Source organism: Bolinopsis microptera, chromosome 1 (assembly GCF_026151205.1).
Source record: "Bolinopsis microptera isolate Bmic1 chromosome 1, MBARI_Bmic_1.0, whole genome shotgun sequence".
Lineage (NCBI taxonomy): Eukaryota > Metazoa > Ctenophora > Tentaculata > Lobata > Bolinopsidae > Bolinopsis > Bolinopsis microptera.
The window spans coordinates 14,459,678-14,473,432 of NC_087072.1; the positions used below are offsets into that span (position 1 = coordinate 14,459,678).

The following is a 13,755-nucleotide window of genomic DNA, read 5'->3' on the forward strand; positions in this document are numbered from 1 at the left end:
AAACTATATCTCTAGTGCACTTCGATCGGTTTTCTTTTCAATTTTGATAAAACCTAGTCGTGATCTTTGTTTCAGAACTTCACTAATTTATTAAGTTTTGTAGTTTATATAGACGGAACATGAGCAGATACCATTTGATTAATTATAATATTTCCGATTTGAAATATTATTCTGTCGGAGTTTGAGTTCAACATGGACACATTTATTAACATCCCGCATGAATTTGTGTCGTCTTTACAATTTTTTGCGCTGAATTTGTATGCTTATTAATACTGCCGCATGATATCAGTAGCTGCTATAAAACTAGATTGTATAGCATGTGTATTATACGATGTTTCCCACGTAAAAATCGCAGGTTGTTTTGGTGCGGCTGGGCACTCTACTGGTGATTGACACCAGAGACTGAGAAAAACTTTGACATAATTTTCAAGTTTGATATGACCTAATAACTACCACATTTACAGGAAGTATGGTAATACATTCTTGTCAGCTGTCTGGGCAAATCTTCTCTCGCAGAATTGGATTAAAATTTAATGTATTTTATTTCTCACTTCCAACGATGTCGCAATTATTAGGTAAAATTTGAAGTTATTTTGAGATTCAATTAATAAATTTTAGATTGCAGCTTGATATCACTTAGTATGTACATTGTACTCGGTTGCAAGGGTAGAACTTATGAGAATACTATCATAGTATTATTGCACTATACTATTATGGGTTCATCAAAGTTCGTATCATGATTTGTCACAATTAAACCATCGAGTCACTTGAGGAAACCCGTTAAAGCTCGCAATTGGCGACGAGATAAAGTTTGTGGTACCTCTAGATGTTAAGTTAACTCTTAGGCTCCAATCTTCCTTACTATACCTACCACTCCTTCTTCCTTGATAAGAAGTAGATCCATCTGGAACAGTGAGCTGCTTCTTCCCTTCTATCCCGTACTAGCCTACTCAGCTCTCTCCAAACCGTGAACAACTACTCCCGGTGCTAGAACTTTAACCGCATAATTATAACAGCACAATTCTTTCGCTTGAATCTCAGTCTGCTGTAAGACTGCTGAATCACTTGTATGATTCAGCAATCTGCTCTTTAGATGGTACCGTTACCTCCCGCCATAAGACTGTGCCGTCTTGGTGACCTTGAGAATATCATAAGGTCCGATATATAAAAGCACTATCCAATATCGAGACCCACTCAGGATCCCAAACCACGACTCCTTTCGGTCGTCTGTACTTGCTTTTTTCCTCCCAGCATGGACTAAGTCAATGATACTGTCTTACATCGCTGGCCTTGTTCTTATAAGTGTTCACTCGGCGCTCACAAGATAACATGTTCAGAGATCTGTTGCAGAACCTTGTCGTGCCGTCATTTATATACTCCTTGACTAAGAGCTACTTTACACCTACAGCAAAAATGTGCTAAATGATACCCATCCTCTCCTCACATTACTGTACTTGCACTTACCATCCTCATCTTCGCCATAGAGGTGGTTAAGAGGGTGACGTACACAGCATCTAGCACGAATCCAATAAGTGAGTCTACAGTGCGTGTCGAAATACATTGCATGTACCCTTATATATTAATTGAGACAGAATTTTAATAAATCAACAAATTCTTAAAATTTAAAAAGGTAGAATTTAATTCTATGGCATTTATTGAAACCTGCTTTTTTAAAGTTGAGAATTGGTTTCAATTTCTAGAATATCACGATAATGTTGACTCAAAACTGTTTCAGGCAGCTATCAAGTCTCAAGATATGACATAATTTGATAGAATGTTAGTACCAACGCTATCAGTGCATTGAAGTCGAGTTCTCGATACAGGTATTATAATTAGGTTCTATCGACCGTTTTTGTAGTCTTAACTCATTTTTATTTGTTATTATACGACCAATTAAAACCTAGCAAACCAGACTTCTTTATGTGCTAAATGTTACTTTAACCTTAATAATAGCAGCATTGTGGCAGATATCCAGTTACATTTTTTCCAGCCGTATATTATAAATATACAGGGTGGGCCAAAAGTCAGTGTGCAAACGTTGGCATTAATAGCTCAGTCACTGAGTGCCCAATTGAAATAATTGGTTCTGGTATGACTTACTACCACCACTGGTTCGAGAAATTTGTCAAATCGAAACATATTTGTGTTCATTGTTTTCAAAAGAAGGTTCATTTTCGCATTTATTTGATAGTTTGGATAATCGGATCGAGCCAAATTTTATTGAATTGTGTTTAGCCATTTAAATTACGTTTGCTCTAAAAAAATGAGAGTTTATATATAGAGAGTATATATATATTACTCATGCAACTAAGATAAATTGAGTATAAATACTCAATTTATCTTAGTTTAAGTTCCAAGTTATATAACTCATTTTCTAAAGGTCTCGTAAACTTTAATCAATTTCAGAGGGTGTGGCCTCTTTTTCACTGAAAAGACGCCATCAGATTTCATTGCATTCTGGGACCAATTTTGGTGTGATTTAAAGTATCCTACAAATTGGTGTTTACTGTTTCGACTTTTGTAAAATCACTGTAACAATATAATCTGTATTCTTATAGTTTCAACCATAATAGTGAAATAGAGGGGCTGGCCAATAGCCACACCCTCTGTAATTGATTTAAGTCTACGAAACTTTCAGAAATTTGTGTGTAATTCGGAGATAAATTAAACAAGTTGTTATCGGCCACCATGTGTAAACGGAATGTTCTAGCAGACTGTATAATACTATAACATACATTTTCTTACACACACATAATCTAATCTCTGGAATGTTGCTATGATATCTATGGCAATGTTTTGATACTGTGTATTATCATGATTATGCCTTACAGGCCGATCTTCCGATGGAGTTTCGGTTGCCATGGCAACACATCAATATGATAAAGAATTTGTAAATGCAGTCACAACTCTGTCGTGTACACTGTACGGTGCGAGCGGTTATTTTATGATAGGTAACATCTACTTTTTCAGCATTTGCGGGATGACCAGTTCACACGTATATTTTCGCAGACACAACTTCGCATAAAATTATATCCAATTATTCTATAACCAATTATCTACACGGACTTCTGTCTAAATATGAATGAAATCGAGAAAACCAAATATTATATGTTTCATCCTGAAGTGCAGTGCTGAGTTCTCAGGCAGTAAAATCATGATCCTGATAGATATCGAAGTCTCCTTAAATGATTGTCTCTGCTGCTTAATATATCTGGATTGTCGTTGGGAGGCGATGCAGATTTGTTTACTTTTAAGGGGGAGGTTCTGCTCAGCAGGAGAAAGAGGTGATGCACATTTTGTATTTGTCTGACATGTAGGACTTGAGCCACGTTTCCGTAAGTGCAATAAACGGTAACGAGTGGTTTTTGGATTTCTCCTGAATAAGAGCTGAGATTTTTGGCACTTCCCATATACTCGCACTTGATGCACAGGATTCATGGACTGGACATTTAAGACGAGGCATGAGGAATAACGGGCACGTGCAGTGTATCCTCTGAGGCGGTAGGAACTGCTGGTAGTGGTATAGTGGGTAGTATATATATATTACTCATGCAACTAAGATAAATTGAGTATAAATACTCAATTTATCTTAGTTTAAGTTGCAAGTTATATAACTCATTTTCTAAAGGTCTCGTAAACTTTAATCAATTACAGAGAGTGTGGCCTCTTTTTCACTGAAAAGACGCCATCAGATTTCATTGCATTCTGGGACCAATTTTGGTGTGATTTAAAGTATCCTACAAATTGGTGTTTACTGTTTCGACTTTTGTAAAATCACTGTAACAATATAATCTGTATTCTTATAGTTTCAACCATAATAGTGAAATAGAGGGGCTGGCCAATAGCCACACCCTCTGTAATTGATTTAAGTCTACGAAACTTTCAGAAATTTGTGTGTAATTCGGAGATAAATTAAACAAGTTGTTATCGGCCACCATGTGTAAACGGAATGTTCTAGCAGACTGTATAATACTATAACATACATTTTCTTACACACACATAATCTAATCTCTGGAATGTTGCTATGATATCTATGGCAATGTTTTGATACTGTGTATTATCATGATTATGCCTTACAGGCCGATCTTCCGATGGAGTTTCGGTTGCCATGGCAACACATCAATATGATAAAGAATTTGTAAACGCAGTCACAACTCTGTCGTGTACACTGTACGGTGCGAGCGGTTATTTTATGATAGGTAACATCTACTTTTTCAGCATTTGCGGGATGACCAGTTCACACGTATATTTTCGCAGACACAACTTCGCATAAAATTATATCCAATTATTCTATAACCAATTATCTACACGGACTTCTGTCTAAATATGAATGAAATCGAGAAAACCAAATATTATATGTTTCATCCTGAAGTGCTGAGTTCTCAGGCAGTATAATCATGATCCTGATAGATATCGAAGTCTCCTTAAATGATTGTCTCTGCTGCTTAATATATCTGGATTGTCGTTGGGAGGCGATGCAGATTTGTTTACTTTTAAGGGGGAGGTTCTGCTCAGCAGGAGAAAGAGGTGATGCACATTTTGTATTTGTCTGACATGTAGGACTTGAGCCACGTTTCCGTAAGTGCAATAAACGGTAACGAGTGGTTTTTGGATTTCTCCTGAATAAGAGCTGAGATTTTTGGCACTTCCCATATACTCGCACTTGATGCACTAGGATTCATGGACTGGACATTTAAGACGAGGCATGAGGAATAACGGGCACGTGCAGTGTATCCTCTGAGGCGGTAGGAACTGCTGGTAGTGGTATAGTGGGAGCGCTGTTCCTGGCTGAAGAGGTGGATGTGGTCTGGGGTAGTGGTAGGGCATTTGAGTTTGAGGGAGGCTGGACCGGTGGTCGACTATTTCTGATAGGAGTCCGATCCTGGTTTGCATCGTTTCCAACAGTCTCCGTAACTATAACAATCCTGTGATCTGGTATTGGTTACTTAAACTTATTTAATTGAACATGGTGTTTGACGTTGGAGCTTATCACTTTACAGTTTACATCACCTTACCTGAATAATTGAATAGGATGAATACTGAATAGCATTTATTAATGCTTTCTTTACCCGGAGAACTCTGTTTTACTTGTCCCTCGGTAACACAAGACCGTGAGCCGTGACACTTAGTCACAATAATTAAGTCATAAGTCAGAAAGAAGTCCATAATTCGTACACCCATGATTATGTTAAATATAGATTGACTCCAGTCTCCATTGTTCAATGACTTCGTCAAAATGTTTTAGGAAAATGTTCACAGATTTGTTAATTTTGGACTCAAATTAACGTTGAGAAAAACTGAATTTATTTTGGAAAAATCCCGGCTAAAACCAAAATCCCGGCCGGTACCGGTACAAAATCGCCAAATACCAGCCGGTATTCCGGCTGCGCCGGTTATATCCCGGTCGAGTTCTGTCTGAGACCTAATTTTCTCTATTTCTCGTGCAATTTTAGATCAGACACAGTCATCTAAATTATTTAATAAAAAGGTTTAAATTATAAGCAATTAAAAACAGTTGGGACTATCATTGTTTGTGAGTACATATTATACGAATATAAGGTGGTTAATATAATTATAACACATTTAATATAAAACATTTAAGACACATTTTTTTATTCCTGCATTGTACTCATTAATTTAACTAGTAATATTATATAAAAACCACATTTCTATTTGTACAGGGAGCTGCTGGTAAACTACCGTCGCTATACATCGACTATGACTACAATCCTACTTTTAAAAACAAACTACATACATATCTCACATTTTCGAGGACTACTTCATCACAAGCAAAAAATCGACATTGGTAAATAAAGGTAGGTTCTTTTCACTAACTTCGTTAAATGAGTTACATATTTTCACACAAATTACGTGCGTGATCATTAAAGGGTTGCTTGTGTGCAGTTACTTCTGGGCCAGCGCCACCCTGTTGGGAGTTTTCACATAAGTAAATTTGCCGATAATACAATTTTACTCATTCTGGACATGTTACCTATATTATCATTATACTAGTATTTCTTCAGGTCTGTCTTCTATAACCACGATGAAAAGAAAAGCTGGGCGAAAACATTTGAGACTGCAGATTGCAGAACTGGAACACTCTATTTGAAGACAGTGGCTGCTGAGTGCTGAGCTGCATCAAATCTATCAGCATCATGTAACTTCGATCAGGAACAGACTCCATTTCATTTCCGACAACTAGCACCTGTTTTCCCTAGACTTACCAAGTATTAAGTAACTGCATTAGTATTAGGTTAAATTAAAGGCCCTACATCGAACAAGTCTAACAATTAAAACTTAAATGCAAGAGTGCACAATTTATCACTAAATATCTTCCTCTTTTAATTCTAATCAACACACGGTTTCGTCTTTGTTTCACCCAATCGTGCTGATAATCAGTAATCATGCACTCTGCACTCTAACTTCGAGATGTTTCAAAAGGGCTCCCGACGAGTTGAATTAGATCAATATTTTCTTTTGATACATAGATACTGATTGGGAGGTTCATCATACTATTCTTGTCACATGGTAACGATTAACGATTAGCTGATCAGCTTCCAGCATCGACAGGCCGAAATCCATAAATATAATCAGTTGTAATTTAATATTTATCATCGTCCGGATCATCATAATATTTTAATTTAAAGTTACAATTGAACGGTGTTAAGAAAGATAATTTAAGAGAAATGTTTTGAAAGTGCCTGATTTCGAGTATAAGATCTGTACTGATACATTAATTTTCAGATTGTTATTATAGTTTATTTGTATTTTTTATATTATCTTATCCGGACAAGTTCGGAAGCCATCTGAACGCTATTGCCAGACACAGGCATATATTTATTTTGGGGTATCATGCTCTCAGAAATTTCAACTCAGTCCGATATTATAGTTATACTAACCTGCATTGCATAAGGTTAATTGTCTCGCAGTCTAGTGCATAAACCTTTTATTTTGTATAAACCCTTTATTTTGATTGGGAAAACTTTATTTTAATGTGGTTACCGTCTCTAAAGTTGGCATGATAGTTAATAAACTCTTATCTATTATGTCACTGAAGATGACGCCTTGCAACATGTTTGACGATAGCCTGTAGATTGATAGTTTGATCTAAGTATTTACAACAATTCATCTAGTTTGATTGATTCAAAGGGAAACAAATTCCTCTCTTATCTATTATGACTATTTAAATTCAATCCTGTAAAGTGATACTCCTTTTTTAGTAATTTAAACATGTGTTTTCTCCTTCTGATTTTTAAACTATTACCGGTCACGCTGAATAATAATGACATCAGTGAATTTAAAGCTATCGTTAACATCACTCAGAAAATGCGCGTCTTTAGCGCGTGTCTTGTTGTTATGCATCAATCCTTCGGTAGATCGGCGAGATGCACCACTGTGCCTCACCGAGCTGCGAAGGATTGACATCGTGAATCAACAAACATTAAACATAAAATAATTACGAATCCTATAAAAATAAAAATAAAATATTAAATTTAAATAGACATTAACGTTTGCAGTGACATGAGCACCTAAAATTTAATGTAATGTGTAACAAATTTGGAAACTGTATTCCAAATCGTGGCCGTGTTATTTTATTCAATTTTTAAAATCATATAACAAAAAGGTTTTCATAATTCATATTAATTTCTACCCTGATTGCTGATTTTAAAAAAATATTTGTTCATTTTTTTACTAAACACATAATCAATAACATCATTACCATTATCATAATTACTAAATCTATTTTTAAAATGAAATAAGCAATGAAAGAAGCAATGAAAACAAATTGCACGTTACTGGGCCGCGCTCAGCCTGTCATTCCGCCTAATCTCATTTAACAACATTAAAGCCTGGGGTCCTCAGGTAAATCGCACGCATTGTAATAACTTTTTTCTTTTAAACTTTATATATTATGAATCGAGTTACTGGGCCGCGCTCAGCCTGTCATTCCGCCTAATCTCTGTTGTTTACCAACATTAAAGCCTGGGGTCCTCAGGTAAGAATCGAGATCAAATCTTTTGCAATGTATTTAGAATCAATATATGCATTTATATAAATCACTTGAAATGCTTTTGAAAAAGAATAACAAGCTCAAAGATGCTATTGTCTTATTTCTCCGTAAAAAGCACAATAGCGTGAGTAGCTTTTGTCGAACTACTTCGAAAGTAATCTTATACGATTCCCTGTTCAATTTTGGTTGAAGCATGTAAACTTATTGCAAATTAAAGGAAGTAGGCGCGCCACAAACAATAAATAGTGAACATTGTTCATCGAAATCGAGCGCTGCAAAAGTTTTTTTCTAAATTTTACCTGGTTACGTGATTAGTTTTGTCTTACTGCAATTTAACCTCTTTATATTATGATGAATGTTGTTAATGATACGAAATAAAATTGCCTCAAAATCTTATTTTGCACATAACTCCACTTTTGGCCTTATTTTGGCCACTTATACTTTTCATAAGTCCATCGGTTTTTCTTTCGGATTTTCTTCCTCCATACTAAATGAATCTTGTAATCGGACAGGGAGTGCAATTATAATTTAATGTTTCGAGAACAACTGAAAACATAGTTAGTGCTGTTACAAAACTAAACTAAAGCTATACTGTAGATAACACTAATTTCTACAAACCACAGAATATTAAATATAAAATGTGTCCAGTATGGCGCAAATGCATAATTTGATAATTTTTCGACGCCGTCGTCGGGGTGAGAGTTATCTGAACCAACTGCATGCCCCTACGATTGCGTCACCACTGGTGAGCAAGCATTTGTTTTTTGTTTAGTTGTGTTGAAAGGGAACATTACTTGATTAATTCATCCATTCGAATTTTAATAACGATGAGCTATGATATACCGTTCATCTTAGATTATTGGATCAATTTTATTATATGATTAGATTTTATAAACGAACTTGGCACACAAAAGATTATAATGCGGAGGTTGGCTGGCTCTTCTATAATAAATACGACACTCATATTTACAGAATGCTTGCTAGAGATAAAACAAAATATTATCAGACTATACATGCAGCATGAGTAACTGGTGGATAAGCCTTCGGTAAAAACGGATCCGGAAAAGTCAATGCGGCACTCGGGTCCTTGGTATTGTCGTCGGTATATTGTCCATTATCTACGTTCTGCTTTCATAGTTTAAACAATAGTGAGTTCTAAATATACAGCTTTAAACCAATTAAGTATGAATGAATGAAATACCTGACAATCCGCACTCCTATAATTCAAAAGCATGAGTAACTCGTAGTGATCATGTGATCGCCGCATGAGGTTCTGTAAATGCGCAGGGCACCTTCAAGCTTAAATTATTCACCTTACTGAGGCAGTCAACCAACGCGCGGCTTTATTTTTATGATATGATATGTTTTGATTGTTATTAATAAATACCAAAATTTAAATTTATTTTCCTAAAATTTGTTTTCCTAATTGTACTGATTTTCAGAAAGTCTGAATATCGTGTTTCGCAATTTGCTGCCTATTCGCTATCATAAGTTTACATCACTTGCAAGAGTGTAATAAAATAGCTCAATAATGTAGTGTCAATAGAGAGCCACGTGTGAGTCACAGAACTAATCATCATGACAGATGCAGCTCACGTACCAACGTATTCACTGCTCCAAGACTCTATAAGGCTTAGTGTGACCAACCGCTGTTTTTTCTTTTGTTATTAAAGAGCCACACGCTGAGGCTACGAGGGCGGGGTGACGGTTATCCATCGAAACTCGCACTTCGTGTGAGTCACATGCAAAGAACAAATCAACTTGACAGATGCAGGTCAGGTGCCGACGTATTCACTGCTCTGAGACCCTAAATTGAGGCTTAATGTGACCACTGACAAGCCGTTGTTTTTTTGCCCGATATGGCCGAAGTTGATTGTTTGTTGTTAAACAGTTCCAAGGAAATATAATCGTCAACATTATGCTATTAACAGGGCCCAATAAGTTTCTACTCGCTTGGGTCGTTAGGACCATCTCATCTGACAAGGTTGTTATTTTGATCTGTACTCTACCGACGGTCCATGTTTGTCTACTTTACCTTCTAACTTCTAAAGCAACAGATCGGAAACAGGAAAACGTTTTGTTGCCGCCGTAGAGTCCTGTTTTCTCACATTTCCACGACGTAAAGTCCTTTTTTGTATATAGTTCCACAATAGTGTCTCATGTCATAAAGTCTCACGCCGTAGAGTTCTGGACCCAAAAAATAGAGCAAAAATCCAGGTTACAGGGTACATAATAATAAGTTTGTTCAATGTTCATAGAATGATTTCAACTGCCCAATATTTATGGAACTGGTAGCAAATTAGTTCAATCCTTTATATATTTCAATGTCAGAGAAGTACTGGGCAATTGAGTTTGTTATCTAGCTGCCTGATTTAGATAACCTGTAGACCAACTTGGCTTGGACTTTTTAATTTGCTTATGACCTATATGATATTATATTCCTGACACATCAAAACAGAAAGTATCATGTTTTAAATTTAAAATAGCTTATTTATAATGTCTTGGCAACACCGAATGTGTTACATACTGTGCATTTGACAAAGCAACGTCCATCCTCAAGTGCTTTGTATTGTAGCCTTTAATTGGCAAGATTCGACCTAACATATTCTGCTTTTGTTCTTCTTACTTCTTCTGTAGTTTTCTGTTTGCATTCAAACTTTTATTTAAACCCTAATTATTACCTCATTTACTTTCATTTAAACCTAGTAAACTTGAGGCTTTGTAATTGTGGCGCTAAAGTCATTTTTATCTTTTGTCTCCTTAGAATATCATTTGGGTCTTCTTTAGACTTCAGCACACTTGTCCTTTTGTTAGCTCATTATGTTTGCTTTTGTCTATGCATTATAATGTGAAATACTTTTGTTCAAATTTACACATTAGCCCCCATCACTCAGTCAGCCGCTCTGACATGGTTAACCAGTGGCATAACGAAGGGCCCGCCAACCCCCCCCCCCCCCCCCCCCCCCCAACTGCGCGTTTTGCTCTAGAAACACACTTTTTTAGAGATTTTTTTTCAGGGAGAACAGGGGAACGCCAACAGGCAACGTTACGCCACTGTGGTTAACCACCCTCCTTATGTTGTTGGTTAATCATATGAGCGGAGGGTAAATACCTCATTTCATTGCAAAAGGTGTAAATTTGCTGTTTTTATAAATTGCATGGTTATTTGTTATAAAATTTAATGATCTGATGTTAAAACTATGTCATCAACAACTTTGAACTTGAGCAGCCTATTTTTACAGCTTTAAAATATTTCGCTATTTTGAGACTAAACCCAGATCTTGTTGATTAGATATTAGCTGCTTGCAATATGGGGCACACTCTGTCACAAACAGAATACCAAATTGAGTAAATGAATGAATCAGAGGTAAACACAACCTATAGTTTAACTTCTAGCTCGAGTATAAACCAATGCCTTTTGTCTGGGTTGGAATTTCAGTGCAAGTACCCTCGTTCTGAGTCCTTACTATTTTAAGGACTTGTTTTAACTTTAAATGAAAAGCTTGAATATTCAATTTAAAGATTACAGGAGGTCAGAGATCAGAACAACGTTTCATCTAATTATATCTAATCCGATAAATTGAACAATACAAGCTCAGTTATTGTGATACTGAAATGTCTCAATGTTTGAAAGGAATGTTATTAATGTGTAAATTCCTTATTGGTTTATATCTAGGTTTTCATCTGGTTTTCTGTTGAACTGCTATGTTTTCTATTTTCTGTTACGAAAGGTATGCATCACGATGGCGTATATATTGTACCTAGTACTACTAGATCGTATATCTGTGGGTTGAGAAGCATACTTGACGCTAGCTGATATCTGGTTCCTGGCTGCTCCTTGATCAGTGTAATGCCCAGTACGTCTCCTGTTTACACTTCCTAACAATGAATAAACAGTCTTTGTGTAGATATGAGCTCGTTTACTTCTGACCTTGACAATTATTTCTCTCTTGAATTAACTTGGTGTTGTATTAGAATATTCCTTAATTTCTGTCAGCTTATTGGTAGTTACTACTTAAATTGTAATATTATATATTATGCACTCTCTCTACTAACAGTTGACTAATGGCATATTTCACCTCATATCATATAAGGTAAACACTAAACAGCATGTTATGGGAACTAGTATAATTGTAGGCATGGCACCCTAAATTTTATATAAAGTTACCAATACAGTGAATGTGTCATTTCAGTGAACATTTGTGTAGTTTGCACCAACTTTGATTAACCTTATTAGGGTAGGGAGGGTAATTCTACCAATCATGATAATTGGGTGCGCTGTACAGCTTGTTAAAAGTTAATATCCGATCTGAAGTGCCAATGTAAGCAGCAGTATATTTTAAGTGATGAAGTCTTGAAATTAGATAGATGTGTTTAAATATGTCAGTCATGTTATGTAGTACCGTTTACTTCTAGACTCGTCTTTCTTGACTTATTTATTAGAAAACATTTAATTTTCTGTCTTAGTACACTATAGGCTAAACATTCACGTTGTAAAACGTATGCTTTTCTTTGTTCTAATCCTGAGGTTAATATTCGCGTGAGATGAGAACTTCCGTACACCCCAGCTAATATAAGACTAAATTATGAAATATTATATAACCTCATCAAACTTACACATAATGTAAAGTGTACACTGCAATAGCGCAAAGCTACTCATTACAGTTTGTGATTTATTTAACTTTGACGAGCTATTATCAAGATGTATAAAGTTTGGTATTGTCTAATTGTTGGAACAAGTAATCGATTCATTGTTCATTTTCGCAACAATTTCCGCAGTTTTTAAAATTATTATGTTGCAATTTATTCTGTCTTTACTTTGACACAGCTACAGGCTGTACACTGAAACTGTGTGTAGTTTTCACATTAGAATATAAAATATTTTCTTGAAAAGTACACAATACCCCAATCTATCCTGATACACACATTTATCACCACTATAACCACACTAACAACCACACCTTTCCAGCTGTATCCCAGCTAGTAATGCATGGTTGAGGTCGCGCCTGCAGAATCCTACTGCCGACAATGTGACATTATCTTCACATCCCGGGGTAAACTCGACCAACACTACAGTTTATATCACGACGCTCTTCCCTCTGATGGCACCCTACCCGCTCAAGGAACTTTAACATCTTACATCGTGAGTAAAAAACTAATTTAAATCTTTCGAAAGATTTTTCATCCGCTAGATATTTGTCTTTACCCTTCTTTAAAGGGTGTAACTTCAGAATTGTGTATGTAAACGTTTTAACTGGTCCCAAGTTCTAACTTTGTTGGGCTCGTAATCTACTTGCAGGTCATTTAACTACAATCAGATAATCAGATCTTCAGCCTACCTTTTAATTACCTTATATAATTTGGGGTTAGATAAAGTTTATATGTATCTTTAGTACGGTATAAGGTAAAGTTTCCATTGAACCCACGTTCTTCAAGTATTGGCCTCGTGATCAACTACGATTGGAGCTTCATCCAACCTTTTCAGAACTTCAAATATGATAACGATCCACGTACCAGTTTATATTGGCAACGAATTTTAAAGGTATTGAGTTCATTTTGACCTGAAAAATTGATTCGTCCCATTTGCTTTTTGATGACTTTTTCCAATGGCAGGAAGAAAGCCCAAACGATTTTTTTGAAGAAGTTGTTATGGTAGGGGAAACTCATCGTGTGTAGTGTAACCATGGAAAAATTCTTAATCAGCGTGTTTTAATGTCTATTATTTCCTCTAATTATGACGTCGT

The 13,755-nt window shown here is 35.9% G+C and overlaps 2 protein-coding genes and 1 long non-coding RNA gene across 4 annotated transcripts in view; 2 read left to right on the plus strand and 1 right to left on the minus strand.

The window, feature by feature from the left end:
• The window catches only part of LOC134812615 (tensin-1-like), a 54,906-nt gene that overhangs the window by 26,518 nt on the left and 14,633 nt on the right, over nt 1-13,755 (plus strand). The window contains exons 2-3 of one of the 2 annotated variants that reach the window (XM_063820104.1): nt 12,979-13,154; nt 13,497-13,553. In XM_063820104.1, coding sequence (XP_063676174.1) covers nt 13,002-13,154; nt 13,497-13,553 — 210 coding nt within the window. In that variant the 5' untranslated portion in view covers nt 12,979-13,001. The remainder of the gene's footprint in view (nt 1-12,978; nt 13,155-13,496; nt 13,554-13,755) is intronic. The other variant, XM_063820111.1, reaches the window with a different exon arrangement.
• Nucleotides 1-13,755, minus strand: part of LOC134812648 (protein disulfide-isomerase A4-like) — a 37,116-nt gene that overhangs the window by 19,309 nt on the left and 4,052 nt on the right. The window lies entirely within an intron of this gene.
• On the plus strand, nt 383-6,963 carry LOC134822016 (uncharacterized). Its single transcript, XR_010161108.1, has 4 exons — nt 383-575; nt 1,736-1,823; nt 5,682-5,816; nt 6,024-6,963. It is a non-coding gene; the product is annotated as an uncharacterized LOC134822016 (long non-coding RNA).